General features: G+C 47.4%; 1 protein-coding gene across 3 annotated transcripts in view; it reads left to right on the forward strand.

Moving 5' to 3' along the window:
• Positions 1 to 19,654, forward strand: part of SCTR (secretin receptor) — a 152,921-nt gene that overhangs the window by 104,270 nt on the left and 28,997 nt on the right. For all 3 annotated transcript variants that reach the window (XM_075530259.1, XM_075530260.1, XM_075530261.1), the window contains exons 4-7: positions 4,193 to 4,296; positions 13,159 to 13,256; positions 15,587 to 15,719; positions 18,128 to 18,281. In XM_075530259.1, the coding sequence (XP_075386374.1) occupies positions 4,193 to 4,296; positions 13,159 to 13,256; positions 15,587 to 15,719; positions 18,128 to 18,281 (489 nt within the window). The remainder of the gene's footprint in view (positions 1 to 4,192; positions 4,297 to 13,158; positions 13,257 to 15,586; positions 15,720 to 18,127; positions 18,282 to 19,654) is intronic.

Raw genomic sequence — 19,654 nt, forward strand, 5'->3', positions numbered from 1 at the left:
GCCTCGCACTGACCAAGAGACAGAGCTGGGTTTTGAACTTGGATCTGGCTGGTTTTAAGTCTGTGCTCAGAAAATCTTTGGGGATACCTGGCACCTGGCGGCCCAAGCCTCCTGTCCTGAATGGGCCAGATATTCCCAGGGCTCAAAGGGCATAGGTTCCAAGTGCTAGAAGCTGTTCCTGGGACCATCGAGAGAGGGCTGGTAGAGTGGGAGTACAGGACAGTGGTGAGACTCAGACTTTGGGTGCAGAGCCAAGCCCTACCATATCCTGGCTAGGTGCTGTTGCCTGATTCTAGCCTTTGTTTTCTCGTCTTTAAATTAGGCCAGCAGCACTCCAGCTGTAAGGACTATGGGTTCAGATTCTGATGAAAACCACTTTGCATAACGTCTGGTTCTGTAAATGTTTGCCATGTTTCGCTGGCTGAGTGGAACATAGTTGACCTTAAATCCTCAAGCCTGTTAAAGAGGAGCATGCCTGGTCCAGAATGCAGTTGGCAGCTGGGGTTGCTAAGGGGCCCCCTGAACCGAGCAAGTCTCTGGATGGTGCAAATAGTAGAAGAGATAGGGGGTTCAAGTTCATGTCCGAGATGCCCCAAGAGGCAATGGATTATTTAAGGTAGCTCTTCTAGTCCAAGTCTCTAACTCCCAGCGAACGACCTTGTCCTGCATTGTCTGGTAAGAAGGTCAGGGAAGATATCGATAGGATTCCCGTATGAGTAATTATACACAGTATTCCCTGGAATGGCATCCTGCTGTGTATAAAATGGTCCCTCTGAGCAGCAGGAGGTGGGATCTCATTACCAGCCAGAGTCAGGAGTAGACCCTGTGCAGTGAACCTCCTGGATCCAGAAGAGCAGCAGTAGAACCAAGAACCAGAACAGGAAACAGAGTGATAGACACCCCAGCCAATGGAGCAAGTAAAGCTGAGTGCTCTTCTGCAGGATGAAGGCTTTCATAGTGGGGTGCCTCTGGGCACTGAATTGGGGAACTGGGGCTGACTGACCCACAGAGCTTGATCTGAATGCCTTCAGGTTGAGGCTCACAGGGAAGTGAGATGCCCCTTGGGCATTTACTGGCAGACCTGAGAGAACTTTGTAACATTCCCTGATAAACAGCTCAACCCTGACCATTGCTCACTGGCAGTACAGCTGGCTAGCTTCCTTAATAAACCTTCAATCATGAATATTGTGTGAGTTCTGTGAATCCAATCCAATGGATATTAGAACCCCGAGGTAAAATAGAGAGCACTAATTGAGACTACTACACGTGCCTTAGAAATAAGGTCTAGTGATCTTATTATGCAAAATTAGCGATTGAAAACCCCATGGAGTGCAGGTCCTCTCTCACATCCATGGGGTTGGCATGAGCTGGAACTGAACTGAGAGCAGCTGGTTTGGGTTTTATTTTGGGAGGTTGTTTTTGCTTGTTTGAGCTCAGCAAGAGTTTGAGCAAAGGACACGACAGCGCTCCCATCGGCAGGTTAGACCCCAGAGACCAGAACTCAGCCAGCTCTGAGCACCTAGAGTACTGAATGCAGCTGGCCCATTAAGGTACAAGAAGAAACGCTTCCCTGAGACTGTCCAAGACTTTCTCCTTGGCATGCGACTCCCCTTGCTCAATCTTTGGGCTCCTGCTGTGCAAGCCCCCTTTTGGAATGTTCTTCTCTCGTCTCTCTTGCCAACGTAGGGCAGAATGTGCATCTTAGTTCCTTCACTTTTCTGGACAGGTAGCCAGGGTTTAGTGAGCAAGGGCCTTGGACAAGGTACTTTCTGAGTCAGACACTGGAAAGAGATGAGACAGATGCAGCTCTGTCGTTAGGAGCTCAGCAGCAGCAGACCCTCTGTGACCCAGGGTGAAAGACCCAGGACATGGCCCTGCCTGCACTGGAAGGGTGGGGGATGAACAATGTCTGGGGTTTGGGCAATGCTGGGTGAGTCCTCTTTGCTGCTAATGGGCCTATAACTCCATCTCTCCATGAGGGACGGCTTGGAAGTCAGGGTGTGAAGTCAGACATCAAACAGAACATCAGTTCGGATTAGTAACAATGAGGGCCTGAGACAAATTCATTTGGGGAGTGGCTTAAAGTCCTTACCAATCATAGCAAGTTTTCTGCTAAAGGCCAGCAGGACCTAAGAGTGGGCAAAGCACTGTGCAGGACTAAAAAGTGGAACACAGTGTGATGATCAAGCATATCGGCTCTGGAGCCTTCATCCCTGGGAACAAACAAACCCCATTTCCTCCATTTACTAGGTGTGACCTTGGGCAAGTTATGTAACTCCTCAGTTTTGCTCAGATTTAAAACGGTCTTAGAATTTACATATTTTTGTTTATTATGATATATTATTATTATTATTTGTTTATTATGGTTATGCCTTTTTTAAAGCATTTTATTGGGGGGGGTTGTACAATTCTTATCACAATCCACCCATCCATCCATTGTGTCAAGAACATATATACATTTGTTGCCATCATCGTTCTCAAAACATTTGCCTTCTGCTTGAGCCCTTAATATCTGCTGCTTATTTTCCCCTCCCTCCCCACTCCCCCTACCTCATGAACCCTTCGTCATTCATAAATTATTATTATTTTGTCATATATTACATTGTCTGACGTCTCCCCCCACCTTTGTCTGTGCTGTCCCTCCCCCAAGGAGGAGGCTATATGTAGATTCCTGTAATCATTTCCCCCTTTCCACCCACATTCTCTCCACCCTCCAAGCATCGCCACTCTCACCACTGGTCCTGGAGGAGTCATCTGTCCTGGATTCCCTGTGTTTCCAGTTGCTGTCTGTACTTATGCACATCCTCTGGTCTAGCCAGATTTGTAAGGTAGAATTGGGATCATGATAGGGGGGTTGGGGGGCAGCATTTAAGAACTAGAGGAAAGTTATATGTGTCATCATTGCTACCCTGAACCCTGCCTGGTTCATCGCCTCCCCACAGCCCTTCAGTAGGGGGTGTCCGGTTGACAGAATTTACATCTTACAGCAGTAATTTAACTATAAAAATGATGCTGACTACCTCATGCTCTTCCTGTTAGGAATAAATATGTTAGTGCACGTAACGTGCTTACAAGAGTGCCTGGGACATAGTAATGACCACATATTAGTACAGCAGAGCACAACAAGCTCCATTTGAGCAATGCACACTCAGGAGAGCATGAGACCAGCCTGCTTTGGTGAGGGAGGGCTGTGTAACCCAAAGCACGTGAGACTGCGGCCCTTCAGCACCACAGTCACTCTCTAGTCCTCAGAGTTTCTACTAACGACGCCTCCCAAGACCCAGCAGTGCTTGGCTAGCTCTCAGTTGAACCTCCAGGTGGCCAGAAGTGGCCCTCAGTTAGTGGGGTGTGTGTGGAAGGTAGGGTGAGAAGCCCCCCAGGGAAATGGAGTCAGCTTTGGGAGGGGAGGAAGGGAGGTGATCATGGGCATGCTCTGAATGAAGTGGTGCCACTGGGACAAGGGTCAGAGAGACTGTGTGCCAGTGTGGCTGGAACTGGGATGGACTGAGGGCAGCAAGCTGGGGTGGTGGGTGGTCACAGAGAGTCTTGTCTCTCCGGACCCTGAGGTCCAGTTGAGAGAATTGTTGGGAAGGTTAAGTGACGGGCACATGAAACAACCTATCTCCCTTGTCTTTGGCATCCCAGTGCCTGACACAGGGCTTGGGGAAAGCAGAAGCCCCATCAGTGTTGGGGGCACAAGCTGTGGGTATGTGAAGGTAAGAGGGTCCCAGGAGGGAGAAGGGCGGCGCTTGTAGGCTCAGAAGGGTTTTGCTCAGGTTTAGCCTCATTGGTAAATTGAGGTTTCAGGGATCAGCAGGTTTCACTCTCTCACACACACATAAATGCTCAACTTTTTCTCACACACACAAATGTTTGCCTTCACTCACGCATGTCAGCACACTCTTACATACACATCACACACAGTGTCACACCTGCATGCACACACGCACGGAGTCTTGGCCATTTTGATGGCCCTTTGCCTACAAACCTTCCCCACTTCACTTTGTCTGATTGACTAGCACATCCTTCAGGGATCAGCAGGGCCAATTGGGACCTGACTGTCATTCAAGGAAAGGCAGCTGGGGACAGAGTGACAAGGTGAAGCTTCAGGACACCCCCAAGGCTGGGGACACCCAGAATCCCTGGCTGTCTCTGCCACCATTGCTCACCCACTCATGCTTGACTCCCACAGGGTCCATGCTTCGAAACTGTACCCAAGGTGGCTGGTCTGAAACCTTCCCTAAGCCTGACGTAGCCTGTGGGATTGACATGAACAATTTGTCCAATGAGAAACGGGTAAGTGCCAACCACCCTCTGAGCCTGAGATGAGGGCCTGATGATGAGAGGCCCCAAATAAGACGACAGGGTAGAACATCCTGGTGGGTGGCCAGATACCTGGGAGCTGTTGCTGTCACCTCCCCTGCTCTGTTGGGTTCAGTGGGCCTGTGTCACTACCTTTGTCTGTCAACCAGGGATCCTATCTGCCCCGTATAGGGTGTTGAGATGACACCCTTTCCACAGTTAAAAAATCTCCATATACCACCGTGAATGATAGGCCCTGACTTGTTCATTAGCTGGAAGAGCCTGGTTGCAGGCATTAAATTCTTGGAGCCACGTCGGTGAGTCTGAATCGAGACATGGGACCTGTGGGGGGGGGGGGAGGTGGGGGAAGAGCGGTGGCGATATTTAACCCCTCTTGTCGCAATGTCTTCATATGAGACATGGGGTTAACATTCGCTCTGAATGCAGGGGTTTGTGAAGAGAATGACGTGCACATATGGAAATGACATGCACACATGGAAATTCAGAAGAACATCTGACCAAGTGACCCCTCACTCAGTGCTCAGGCTCAAAAGGAATTGCCTCCCTGTTCTGCCTGGGGCAGGTGGAGCCCACATACCTGCACACCCGGCCGTGAGGACACAGGAGTGGGGCACTCAACCTTTGGGGAGATTCTGGGGGCACTCCCTGAAGGTGGTCACCGGGGTCTGGCAGCAGACTTGCTCTCTCCAAGTCACTGTCCTCCGGGAAGGCTTCCAGCAGGGGCAGCCCTGTCTCTCAAACCCAATACATCCCGTGCCCATGTTCTCCGGCCTTGGCCTTGCTAGTACTTCTGGTGGTAGCCTTCCCTCCCTGTCTTTTACGGACTCTTACGTGTCCTTCCAGACTCCACACTGACCCCACAAACTACAGGAAGACCTTCCTCCCCTTCCCTTAAGATGGCCACCCTAGTGCTCTGGATTGGCCGCACTCTATTACCCACCCTATTATATTGAAATGGTCACCTTGTGGTGGAGTCTTCTCATTCACTAAAGTAGGAGCTCCCTGGACGTACTTGTTCATTCAGTGGAGACGTATTCAGCTCCTGCTATAGGCCAGGCACTGTTCTAGTCATAGGAATGTAGCAACGACAGGGCACAGGGAGTTCTAGGCATTGGTGTCCAGGAAATGTTCACCGCTGTGCTGCACATACCCCGCGAGCCAGCTGCTTCCTGCTCCATTAGACTAACTGCCCAAGGCAACCCTGCGAGTTCATTGTGTTCTCTCTACTTCTCAGATAAAAAAACTGAGGTTCACATGGATCAGGGCGGCGCCCTAAAACTACAGCCCGCGGGCCACAAGTGGCCCGCCAAGGACATTTATCTGGCCCGCCGGGTGTTTTTGCCCCGTTTGTTTTTTTACTTCAGAATAAGATATGTGCAGTGTGCATAGGAATTTGTCCATAGTTTTATTTTAAACTATAGTCCGGCCCTCCCACGGGTGTGAGGGACAGTGAACTGGCCCCCTGAGGCCCCTGCGTCAGTGGCTATCCTTATGAGGTAGCAGAGGCATGGGGGGAACATGGATGGATAAGCTTCTTGGAGAGTGGGGTGGAAGAGTGTTAGAGATTCTGGAGGTGGGAAGCAAGGGAGAAAAGAGGAGTTGGGGGGCAGACCATACCCACCTCTGAATTTGTTTTCGGGCTCCACTCTCTATGGTCAATCCGTCTTGCTCAGTTTGAAGTATAATGAGCATAGACCTAAGCAGATGACAGGGTTTCTCCCTCCCAAGTATTCTCATCCTCATGGAAACACAATGAGATCTTCAGACCTGCTCAGGGAGTGTAGTTTAATTACAGCCTCCAGGAAGGACTTGTGAGGGGCACCCACAGTCTAGCAGGGAGGGTCCATGGCTCTGCTCACTGCAGATGATCTTTTGTATCATTGACTCATCCGAAGCTATGAAGCTTACTTATGCTGACCAAATTTGTAAAACGTGCAAAATTAAGAGGGAATGGTCTGATGACGGTTGGCAGAATCCAGGTTCGGCTTTAGCTGCAAGTAACAAATTTTAAACTGGCTTAATAAGGAAATGAGCTCATTTCCTTGGAAATAATTGGGAAAGCAGTGGATGAATTGCAGAACCTTCAGATGAGGGAACACTGTCAAGTTACCAAGAAACATTTGCTCTTTCCAGCTGCCCTTGCTGGTGGCTTTTCCCTAAGACCGGGCATGTGCCTGATGTAAGGTGACTGCCGGTGATCACGAACACAAATTTCCCTGCTCTGACCTGTCGGTGGAGCCCTGGTGGCCTAGTGGTCACACCTCAGGCTTCCAACTGCGAGGTTAGCCCTTCAAAACCACAGTCAGTCCTCAGGGGAAAGATGAGGCTTTCAATTCCCATAAAGAACTGCAGTCTCAGAAACCCACAGGGCCGATCCTACCTTGACCTCTAGGGTGGCCATGAATCAGAATTGACTCAGGGATTTTGGTTTGGTTTTTGATTTCCTGTCTAAGGGCAGGATCGACCTGACTTCCCAATGGTTCTTTCCTACAAGCAAAAGAGTTTTCTAACCCAAACCTTCAGCAAACCCACCCTTACACCTTATTGCCCAAAGTGATTTCTGCATGCCTGCCCTTACACTCTTAAGAATCATTGAGAGCACCCCCAAAATGTTGGGGTCCACACAATGAGAACCACATATCAGGAGTCGTTGGCTGGAGCCAAACAGACCCCAGGGTCTGAACCACATGCTTGTGAGAGTGTTGAAGAGTCCAAAAAGTAAATGTCAAGCTCCGGTTTTGGTAGAGAAAATGGACGGTCCAAGAATGGTGAGAATGATGAGACCTAGCTTGGCTTCAGCTCATATTAAGATGATACTAATTCCTAGCAGTGTTACACATGCAAAATGTGAAAAAGCATCTATGGTTTGAACCTGAAGGATACAAATACCACAGACTCCCAAGAAATCCTTAGTTGAGGTTTGTTTGTGTTTTTTAATTTGTTTGTTTGTTGTTTTTTTAAGCGGGTCAAAGGGAAAACACTGAAAGGGGGCTAAGATGATTACAATGAACGTGCTTTTCCCTTTGTCTCCACCAAACAGTTAGGTTGGTTTGTTCGCTTATGTGCTCCCTTCTGAGTTACAGGCCAAATCTTGTCTAGATTAAGAGAAGAAGTGTTTAGTAATTTCTTCTCTGGTATTGAACTACAGTCAATCAACAGGTTGGCCAGAATAGGACTGCTGGTTAAACACATTTTATTCACCACTAAGTGATCTTTATGAATATTCTGGAGCAGACATACAATAAATTACCTTTCTGGTGCCCTGTAAACTATATTCCTGTTTAAATGTTAAACTTTGGTTCCTAAAGTTGAAATTTGAGATGTTTGAATGTTCAGTTTTAGGTATTTGAACTACCATAAACCAACCCTTTTTCTAAAAAGATAATAATAATCCCTACAATTGCAACCGTTTCAAGACCATTTGGTGTCTTGATTGCTAAACGCTGGACCACAACACTGGTCGCTAAACACTGGTCCACAAACGGACGCAGACTTCGTCCTTCGTCAAGGCTTTGGCTCATTCTCTTATTGATAAAATGTGGTTTCTTTGACCCAGCAATGAAGGTACACATTAGCTGGTTTTCTTTTTTCAACTTCCTCGGTGAGCTAACTCCACGGCACCCATCAACAATGACAACAAGGTCCATCATCACTATGCCGTTGACAAAAGGACCCTGATTGTCAGACGGCCATCAGAGATTCCATTTGGATAACAGAATGGGGTTTGCTTTATTAGGCAAGGTGCTGACCAAGTGTGGCCCTGAGCTGAGTCCACCTCACTGCCTGCTTTTGTAAACAAAGTGTTATTGGTTAAGGGGCAGTGAGTTTATGTTAGTCTGGGTACATTAGAGAAACAAATCCACAGAAACTCATATGTATAAGAGAGAGTTTCATATAAAGGGTAAGTGCACATCAAGAAAATATCCCAACCCAGAGCTGCCCAAGCCCACAAGTCCAACATTAACCCATATGTCTGACACCAATCCACAAGGTCCTCCATCTTACAAAACACACGCAATGATGCCGACTACAGAAGGAAAGCTGAGTCATTGAATGTGTAAAGATCTCAGCGCTGGCAGGGGTCTCCATATGGCTGCTCCAACACCCAGGACTGCATCAGGGTAGTTCCATGTGGCTTAGCCTTGGGGATGTCTTGCAGGAAGTGAGCCTTGCCAGCTGAAGCGGGGAACCAGCTAAGGCAGCTGCACCCTGGTCCGACCATCACAAAGCAAGAGACCCGAGAACTAGAAAGGCGCGTCTTAGTGCTGCTGTGACCGAAACATCACAAGTGGGTGGTGTTAACAAAATAACCTTTCTTTCTCAGGGTTCTAGAAGTCTGATGTGAGCGCACTGGGAAAAGGCCATCTCTGTGCAGTCTGGAGGAGAAATCCTTCTCAGACTCTCTTGCATTCGCAGAATTCCCTGGGGATCTCCCCCTGGAATCAGTCTCTCCCCTAGTAGTACTAGTTGCTGGTGCACTGGGTTAAGCACTAAACTTTGAACCACAAGGTCAGTGGTTCAAACCCACCAGCTGCCCTGTGGGAGAAAGATGAGGCTCTCTGCTCCCATAAGCACTTGGTCTCAGAAAGCCTGTCGAATTATCGAATGGTTCTACTTTGACTTGGAGGGTGGCTGTGTGGTTAGGCAGTGGGCTGCTGACTGTGAAGTCAGCGGTTTGAAACTACCAGCTGTTTCGGGGGCGAAAGATGAAGCTTTCTACTCTCCTAAAAAGTTACCACCTCAGAAACCCAAGGGGCACTTCCCCCTGGTCCGACAAGGTTACTGTGCGTCAGAGCGGACTTGATGACAGTGAACTTATGCACCAGAATTGACTTGTCGCCTTGGTAGGCGGTGGGTGTCTCTGTGCCCCTTCTGCCCTTCTTCTATCTCTCAGTGGTTAGTTTTACAACACACCCTCCACCGACGTGCTCCTCGTGAATTTCACAAAGAACACTCTGCTCCTCAATGGGATTACACCCACAAGATGGGGACTTAGGGGCCAGCACATATGTTGAGGACACAATCAGTCCACAGTAGGTGACCCCTCCTCCCTCCTACCAGAGCTCACATATAGGGCTTCTTCTGCCTGACATCAACCACTTGAGTACAGTCACGGCTGCTGTTTTTGCATTTTCCAGGGAGAATATACTCAGTCTTTCTTATGCTCTCAACAGATGATACAACCCCCCCCACCTTTTTTATTGTGCCTTATACAATAATATGTCCAAATGTGGCCTGAGCAGCCAGTCTCCAGAGCCGTCCATTAGCTTCACTAGAGTAGAGCTAATTTTTAGCAGCTACCTCATACCTTGGATAATCTAATCCCCCTGACAGGTGGGCCAAGGGAGGACCTAGCAGGTGAGGAGTAGCTTCTAAGTACCAGGAATAATTGTCTAGGTCCTGTACCCAATGCCTTCTCTGGCCTTGCACCACGTGGACCTTCAAGGTAGGTGTTATTGTCTTCATTTTGCAGACGAGGCGTCTGAGGCTCAGAGACATTAACTAGTTTGCCCGGGGTCATACAGCTGGTGAGTAACTGTCCTGGGTTTGAAACCCTTCTCTGCAGGCTCTGAAGCTTGTATGGCTTCCTTCGTGCATCACTGACATGAGGGAGCTTGGGCTGCTCGAACTGCAAGGTCATTGTCATGGGAATTAACTGCTAGTCAGTGTTCTCTGATATGATTCCTATACCTTTTAAAATTTTAATTACCCCTTTTTCTGATAATAAAATAGCACTTTCACACTGAGTAAAAATTACAAGTGTAGAATATCTGTGAAAGAAAATAGCAATCCGCCATCACCCTATAATCCAAATGTAACCACGTTTCCATGCCTGTATGAGATCAAACTACATGAAATTGCTGCTACTCAATCATTTCTGTTCCACAGAGAAAAGGTCAATTTCATATAATTCAATCTAATACTTTTTAAAAAAATTAAACATTGGGGCCACACTACACATGTAATCTGTAGTCTGCTTTTTTCACTTAACATTTATTTTTAGCATATCCTGGCAGCTTTTAAAATGCCTGGTAAGCATTAATTTAAAAGTGGCCTATCATTAAAATCATTTGAATTGAAATTAATTCAGTTAACATTTTATTATTGACACTTGTGATTTTTAAATCAATTAGTTCTGTGCTAAACTTCTTTATATATAAATATACTTTTATGGGGAGGAGGAAGGGAGAGAAAGAGGGAACCCATCACAAGGTTGGATTTGTAGTTCCCCCACCCAAGGGGATGCATAACAGATATGTGGGTAAAGGAAGGCAATGGACAGTGTAAGATATGAAATAATAATAATATATAATTGATCAAGGATTCACGAGGGTAGGGGAGGGAGGGGAAAAAAGAGGAGCTTGTATCAAGGGCTCAAGTACAATGTGTTTTGGAAATGATGCTGGCAACATATGTTCAAATGTGCTTGATACAATTGATGTATGGAATGTTACAAGAGCTGCAAGAGTGCCCAATAAAATTTTTTTAATTAAAAAAATAAATATACTTTCATATTTTGGATTAATTTTTTCTTAAGATACATTTTAGAGGTAAAAGGGAGTTCAAAGGAAATGCATGTTCTAAAGTCTTGATACTGGCATATTTCTAGACAGATGAAAATATTTTCATTTCCACTGCAGCCTTGCCTTAGGAGTGGATTAGGCATCGGGCTGCTAACCATAAGGTCAGGAGTTCAAGCCCAGTAGCCACTCCACAAAGGAAAGATGAGACTCTCTACCCCTGTGAAGATTTATAGTCTCAGAAATCCTAAGGAACATTTTACCAAGGGTCGGAATCAACTCAGTGGCAGTGAAACATTGTTTTCCTTCTGAAACCCTTACATAGAATATTTTGTTTTAAATATTTGTACATTTGATCGGCATCATGTTATTGTTTTAAGTTTCATACCCTTGACCCTTCTTGAGGCACAACAATACAATTTATCTTTTGAACCTAAATGCAAGTATTGGAGTTTATCTCTGCAGGTCATAATTAAATTTTCCCCCACTCCTCCAGTCTATTGACAAAATATTTAATTAAAGATGAACCAACAGTGTGAAAGAGGTGCTGAATCAATGGGTGCCTTGTTGAGCTTTATTAATATGAGCACAGTGGACTAGAGAACAAATTCATAGACACTCATATGTGTATAAAAGAGCTTTATATAAAAGGTCATTGTACATTAAGAAAGCATTCCAATCTAGTCCAAGCTCATAAGTCTGATATTAGTCCATATGTCCGATGCCAATCTAAAAAGTCCTCTTCAGACTCATGAAACACATGCAAGGACACTGAATGCAGGGCGACCACAGGCCAGTAGGTGGAAAGTCTTTGGATCCAGTGGAGTTGTAAGCATCTCAGCACTAGCAGGGGTCTCCACGTGGCTTCTCCAGTTCCAGGATCTATCACATAGTGATGTGTCTTGTCAGTAGAGAGTCTCCAAGGGAGGAAGCCAAGAGGGGGAGGGGGGTTGGAGGGGAGAGAGAGAGAGAGAGAGAGAGAGAGAGAGAGAGAGAGACTGTTTCCCACCTCCAAAGAGGAAATCCAGGAGTCCCCAGAATCCAGGAGTTCCTTGGGAGAAGGCCATGCCCACACAGTGGCCTCATTGGCTATGATCCGATTGACAGACTAGATTCCACCCGTTCACTCTTAATCCTCTCAAGTCCCAAACTGACACCAGATTATGTAACTACCATAGGAGGTGATGGGCTTAGTCTAGCTGTTCATGGTCAAGAACACATCTGGAGGTTTTCAACTGCTCAAATCTGGGTGAGGACACTAGTAAACTGGAACATCGGAACAAGTGGTTAATTGTGCTAATGGCATAGAGGACATTGAAGAGACAAGGACTAGTTAATGCTGAGAAGATAAGTTATTGGTTGATGTACATAATAACGGTTTTTAAAATGACAGACCTCTCTACTATCTTTGTAACTGGCTTGTGCATTTTAAATTATTCTAAAATGAAACGTTTATTTTTAAAAGCTCATACCTTTTTAAACAGTTGTATTGGGACATGATCCAAATAGCATACAATTCAATAGCTAAGTCATATCAAGAAAGGTTGTACAATCAACCTTTTTTTCTTGTACTGCTTGCTGTTAGCTCCCCATTTCCCCCCAACCTTCTCCACCCTGGCCCCAAGGGACCATTTATTCAGTTATTGTCTCTATACATTCACCCTGTAGATTCTCTCTGGAGTCACTGGATGGCAGAAGCCCCAAATCCATGTTCAGGATCTATACATGTATTAAACCTTAGGTGACTTCCCTCTGACAATAGTCAAAGGGTGGGAACATCCTCTGGTCAACAGACAGAGAATATTTTAGAGAGGATCATAGTACATTAAAATGTAACATCTGATCTGGGCCCCCTTTTAAAACAGACCCCCTTATGTCTGACATTCAGTTTAGTTGAAGTGGGTCCAGAAGATACATTTTTAAAAATCAATATATGTGATATGAAAAGTATTAGAGTTCAGCTTCACATGAGGGCAAATATAATTAATAATAATAATAATATACACCGAATTGCTTACTTGAAGCACGGCGCGCACCTCATCTTTGGAGATAGTCAAGTAGAGGTGTGCATTCAGGGTGTTATCAGGAGGCTGTACACATGGAGTGGGCATCTGAATCGGCATCAAGGGATTCCTGGGATAGTTTTCAAAGCTGAGATTAGGAGCTTGCACATTGGTGTCCTTGGACGTGAACAAATAGCATTGGGCTGGTGGAGTTCAAGCTGCCTAAAGCAGGTGCGCTCCGAGGCAGCAGAGGGCAGAGCCAGCCAGGTGGGGGAGGGGGGCGTGACTGACACCTGCCCCTCTCTCTGCAGCATGCATACCTGCTGAAGCTGAAGGTCATGTACACCGTGGGCTACAGCTCCTCCCTCGTGATGCTCCTGGCTGCCCTCGGCATCCTCTGCACTTTCCGGTGAGAACCCACCGCCCGTTCACCACTCCCCGGTCTCCTCCAGCACAGACTTTGGGTCTCTTTTTAATTCGGTGGAGAAGATGACCTGCAGCAAAGCATTCAAGTTCCCTTGACCTTGCTCATTTGTTCTGTCCTTCAGTCGTTCAACTTTCTATGGCCCCACCCTGGGGGGGGGGAACATGAACAAAACATGGTCCCTTACTTTTGTCCCCGTGGACTTCCCTGGAGGAAGGAAAATCATCAGGAATAGTGTTTACCGAGCTTGATGGTGTCCGTGGCTCTACTTGTATTATAGCTGATTTTCAGACAGTGGTCTAAGGTAGACATCATCCCCATTTTGTAAATGATTTATAAGCCTGTTTGCCAGATTTGAAGTTGCAACGGAACCGAATCCCACCTCTAACCAACTTCCGAAAAGCAAACGTGGCATGCGTGACCCACATAACTGACAGGCCAGGAACAACTGACGTCAGGTCTGGCTGGATATTGGGGCTCAAAGACGGGAGTAGAATTTGTAACCATGACCTCCAGAAAATAGCGGCGGAGGCTGTTTCTGTACAATCACACCCCGCGTGGGATTTGGTTCCTTGGTTCAGAGATCATGGTTTCATGAGATATTCCACTTGATTAGCCAAATAACATGGTTAGTGCGTCTCTTCTGCCGCCTGGTTTACTGCATCATTCCTGGGTGCTTAAAGGTGGGCGAGCAGCCATCCGAAGCACAGTGAGCCCCTAACTCACCTGAAGTAACAGAGGAAGAAGAGGAGTCAGGGATAGGAGCTGGAAATGGAATGTGTAATTAAGGACTTCCACAAACAATTGCTTCCTTTTGCCATAAAACAGAAGCGGGGAATGCTCAGTTATTGATATTAAATGTTTTCATCAAAGGTTCTATAGGGGTAGATGCAGAACAGAGTTTCCAATTCTCATAGACCCCATCTTTTCTGAAACCGGAGAGGTTGGATGAATCCCTGAAACTATTGCCCTAAGACGGTCCTTGCACTTTGAACCTCAAATATCCCCTGAAGTGTTCTTACCGCCAAACAACAGATTAGCTTAACTAGGAAAGAATGCTTGCCTCGAGCGTTGTACCCTCTTAAGAACAAGCTCGGTGGGAACCAGATGACGCCAGCCACACCAGCATCAGATGAGACCCGTAGGGCAGGAAGTCAATGCAACTGAGCAGCTCAGTGAAGGAGGGGCAGCGTGGTGGCACGCCTGGAAGAATGCACGTGTCACTGAGCTGTACTTGCAGAAACTTGAATCGGTGTGTATTTTTCCTGCATAGATTCTCAAAAATAACAAAAATACTATATATATATAGATGTACAAAAATAATGTATATATAGGTGTCGATATATAATTAATATTTTATATTATATAATTATATATATAAAGAAAGGCGTCAATAGAAGTCGCTAGCGTGACCTGCATCTTTCAGTTCTGTGTTGGCCTCATCCTCAGGCGGCTTTCTTCAGGACTGGCAGAGACTGCCACCATGCGCCACAGGTGCGCATTCCGGCAGCTTTGCAACAAACATGAGGTCCAAAGAGCCTCTGTTTGCCATTCATGCCAGTAGAATTCCTAGGAGAGCCCTCATAGGCCCAAAGTGGTCACACGCCCAACCCTGCATCCTGCCAATCACGGTGGCCAAGGGATGCAGTGTTTTGATTGCCTGCGTGTGCCATGAGGGTCAGAAAGGGTAGGGCCAGCCTCCCAGAGTTGTAATGAGTTCCAATAAGAAATTCTGCTTCTGTGGCCAGAAGAAGTGGAACTAGTACTAGTAGCAACCTCTGTGTGCCCCCCTCAATTACCCCCCCCGCCCCCACTCAGCAGAGCGGAAACCCAGGCTCTGGGAAGGGAACATGGTGCTCAGGGCCGGAGAGCTCAAATGTGGCACCGCCTCAGGCTGATTTCTCCCCGCAGCCCAGGTTTTTTCTGTGCCCCATGCTGGTGCAGCCCTGCCTGGTCTAAGCCACAGAGGAAGCCAGGATGGTGGCAGGGCAGGGCAGGATATAATATTGTCTCATTCGGGTCCACTCGGTACGTTCACCATGCGGTGCCCTCTCACCATCACTACGATCTGCTTTCAAGTCCTCTTCTACCCACCCAACCCCCTTTCTCAAATCATACACGAGACAGAGGGATCTGGACACCTGAGGCAGATGGGTCTCACTCAGGCTCCACTAACAGAGAGATGTATGACCTGGAGAGAGGTGCTGTCCAGAGGCTCAGTTTCCCCAATGCACTGGGCCAACAGCAAGCCTGGTGAGCGCCAGCCCCTCCTGACTCAGAGCCCTGGGGCCCTGCATTCTGTCCCCGCCCCCCAGGAGGCTCCACTGCACCCGAAACTACATCCACATGCACCTGTTTGTGTCCTTCATCCTGCGAGCTCTCTCCAACTTCATCAAGGACGCTGTGCTCTTCTCCTCGGACGATGCGGCCTACTGTGACGCCCACAAGGTAACACGCCTGGCTGCCGAGCACAGCTACATCTACCTGCCTTCCTAGCCTAACTGTGAGGAGGGCTGGGACCCAGCCGTCTTGAAACTGTACATAGTATATCTCGGGGAAAGGGGCTAAGGCCAGGACTGAGCAGAAGGTAACCACAGATTCCCAGGGCCCATGGCATCAGGTGGGTCATGCATGAGGACCTCGTGTTGGGAAACCTGCGGGGCTTGTCTTGGCTTCCGGGAGTGGATTCCACACTCTGGGACTAAGCAGGCCTCCCCCTCTCCCTACTCCTGTCAGGTCCTGGCCACGTCTAGTCAGAGTGGGGCTTGTTAGGAAAAATCAAAGCAAACCAACCAACCGAGGATCATGAGCTGACAGGGGTGTGCAGTGAAGAACTGTGTGTCACTAAGTTGAACACTTTCTCTGTCCAAATGCGCAGATGATCCCTAGAGTCGGTGTCACTGGGGGATCTCCCTGACTGGAATGTGTGCATGCCAGTGGCTGACGCTTGTAGGACTTGTATCTCACCCGAAGCACTTTGGAACCACACAGTGCAGAGGCGGCACAGAGGCTCTGTTCTGCCATGAAATAAAGCCTTTTCCTATCTTTTGATGATGCCAATCCTACCGCAGGCCTTTGACCTCATGCTTTTCAGCCCATGGTTACAAGATGCCGGTGCCAACTCCAAAAAGGAAGAGAAAGAGCAAACACCAAATTTTTTTCTTTTCTCTTTAGGAAGAGTTATTTTCTCATTTAGGAAGTGACACCCTCCCTGGGGACTTCTACTTGCATGTCACTGGCTCCAACTTCACTACAAAGGAAGTGAGGAGACTGGGCTTTTCTTTTTCAAGTCTCCAGAGTGGAGGCAGACGAGGGAGAAGGGATTCGACATGGAGGTTGGCTCCGCCTGCCGGGAGTGCCAGCCACATCCTACGACTCACGTGTGGAATCCCATACTCCCCGAACTCACTGCCACCGGGTTGATGCCAACTCTTTGTGTTGTCCCTAGTTTGTCATGCGCGTTATTTCTTACTCAGAGTGAGAAGTCACTCAAGACAGGGCCCACGACTCTCTCAGAATTCTCTAGGGGAAAGACGAGCTCTTAATGAGGAACTGAGAAACTTCCATTTCAGCCCCATTCCTTCACTGAGCAGCTGTGGACAAGTCCATTGATACCCACCAATCTGGAAACATCTAGATTCAACTAAGCATTTCTCAAACTACGGCCCGCGGGCCACATGCGGCCCACCCAGGACATTTATCCGGCCCCCAGGGTGCTTTTGCTGCCACTGCCTGTCCTGCCTAGCAGCCGACTTGTCCAGTGTGCATAAGAATTTGTTCCATAAGGGAGGGGGAAAAGGGGAGGGAGGGGGAAAAAAAGAGGACCTGATGCAAGGGGCTTAAGTGGAGAGCAAATGCTTTGAGAATGATTGGGGCAGGGAATGTATGGATGTGCTTTATACAATTGATGTATGTATATGTGTGGATTGTGATAAGAGTTGTGTGAGTCCCTAATAAAATGTAAAAAAAGAAAACAGGAGAAAAAAATGATTAGGGCAAAGACTGTAAAAAAAAAAAAAGAATTTGTTCATAGTTTTTTTAAAAAAGAAACTGTAGTCTGGCCCTCCAAAAGTCTGAGGGACAGTGAACTGGCCCCCTGTTTTAAAAGTTTGAGGACCCCTGATTTAGAGTCACAAACTGGTCATGAGCCACGTCTGGAGTCCAGAGTACCCAGAAGCCTGAGGACAAGAGTCCCCTCTGGCCCACGAGCACCAGTCCCCTCTTCCAAAGGCAGCATCTCAGAGCAGCTCAAAGGGCCACTCCTGGAGTTCTGTCCTCGATGTGAGAGAGGATCCCAGCCAGGGTGGGTGAGGGAGCCAAGGTAGCATGGAAACCACGTGCCCCACAGGAAACAAGAGTCCTTGCTACCATCTTGTAGTCAATAGCCCCCAGCACTTTCTGCAAGGGACATGTCTATTTCCAGTGTCACCACACTAGGAGTCCAGAATTCCTGTGTCAGGATGGATAGTTCCCCAGGCTAGATTATTTTAGCCAGGGGCCATTGTTACCACACGGTTGCCTCCTGTCCTAGTTGCTATGCCCGTTCTTCATCTGTTTCCAGGGAAACCGAGCTCATTGTTTTGCTAACCCTTTGCTCAGAAGTCCCTGGCCCTCTCTGGCTGGCCCCAGTTTCCTCATCTAAAAGGTGAGCGAGCAGTGGTCAGCAGTCTCTAACACAGTTCTACAAGTGAAGAGGTATTTTTCCCCTCCTCGCTTGGCAGACAGTTCAGGATTTGAACCCCCGGCCCCTGTTCTGCTGTGGTCTGTGGATCGTTTTATTGAACCTGCAGCCCTGAGGTGCTCTTGGGAGCACCCACAGCCGCCCCTCCAGGAGCTAACTAACCTCTCTCTGTCAGGTGGGCTGCAAGCTGGTCATGGTCTTCTTCCAGTACTGCATCGTGGCCAACTACACCTGGCTGCTGGTGGAAGGCCTCTACCTCCACACGATCCTGGTCATCTCCTTCTTCTCCGAAAGGAAGTGCCTCCAGGGATTTGTTGCCCTTGGATGGGGTACGTTTCTGGGTGTTAGGTGGAAGCGGGGAAAGAGCACTGAGTGGCGAGTCAGGAGTCAGAAGGTGTTGGGTTCTAGTCAAGTCCCATGCTTATCTAACTGGTAGGACCTTAAACAAGTTAAATAAGTTTTACTTAGTGCTAAACTGGGGCCGCCATCACTTTATTTGGCAAATGGAAAATAATAGTTGAAAACAATTTGGCCCCCATGTCTGGCACCACAGCTTTCTGGAATTTCATACTACCCAACAATTGTTGGCTAGTTTTCCTTAAACATTCCATTCAAACTCATTTTCCTATCAGGATACTTTTGGTGGCTGATATTAGACAATCTGGTTTAGATTGGCCATAAACACAGTACAAATGAGATTGGTTCACATAATGGAAAAATTCAGGGATCACCAACTTCAGGTGAGGCTTGACCTGGCAGCTCAACAATGTTTCTTACTGTCGCTCCACTTTCCTTCTGTAACGCCACTTCTTTGGTAAACTGGTATTCCCAAAGAACTGTCAGCATCTCAGCACTCTGGGCCTTCTGGTCCCTAATGTTACGAAGAAAGAGCCTGTGTCTGAGACCTCCCAGCAAATACTCTGATTAGACTAACTTAAGCCTCATACATGAACTTGAACCCATCACAGACACCTGAGAGAATGGGATATGCTGATTGGCACATGACTTAAACGGGGAAATAGTAGCAAGTCAGCCAACTACAGGCTTCTGTTACATCTCTCCCAATAAGCAGCTTACCCTTTCCTCCCTGGTCAACAAAGAGAACAGCTTCAGTTTCTTGGGCACTTACTATGTGCCAGGGACTGCTGGACTCAGTACTTTATATGCATCATTTAATCATGGCAACGACTCCCAGAACCCCCTCACAGAATTCTTGTTTGGAGATACGACATAACATACTCTGCTCCACTGTAGACAGGGGAGATTCAGGAGTTTAATCAAGGGCTATTTCCAAACCCCTTACCTCTTATTTTATAATTAACATCCATCACTCCATCCAGTCATCTACCCATCCATCCATTTATCCACCCACACGTCTGTCCAATCACCCACTTATTCATCTATCCATCCATCCATTTATCCAACCCCTCATTCACCAATCCATCCACCCACCCACACATCCATTGCTAATTTGATAAAAAATATATATATGAGTTATTCGCTGGCTCTAGGCAGAGAAACAGGTTATTGGGAGTCACTGGCTTGGCAGGGACAGTCATGTGTGCCAGCTATTGGTGTCATTGGTTTCTCGTGGTGCCCTAAGTAAGTCGTACTCTTCACAGGGATGTTTGCCGCTGCATTTTTGGCTTGTCTATACCCTGCACGTCCCCCTACCACACCATCAGAATAGCTACCTCAGTCT

The sequence above is a fragment of the Tenrec ecaudatus genome, chromosome 13 (assembly GCF_050624435.1).
Source record: "Tenrec ecaudatus isolate mTenEca1 chromosome 13, mTenEca1.hap1, whole genome shotgun sequence".
Lineage (NCBI taxonomy): Eukaryota > Metazoa > Chordata > Mammalia > Afrosoricida > Tenrecidae > Tenrec > Tenrec ecaudatus.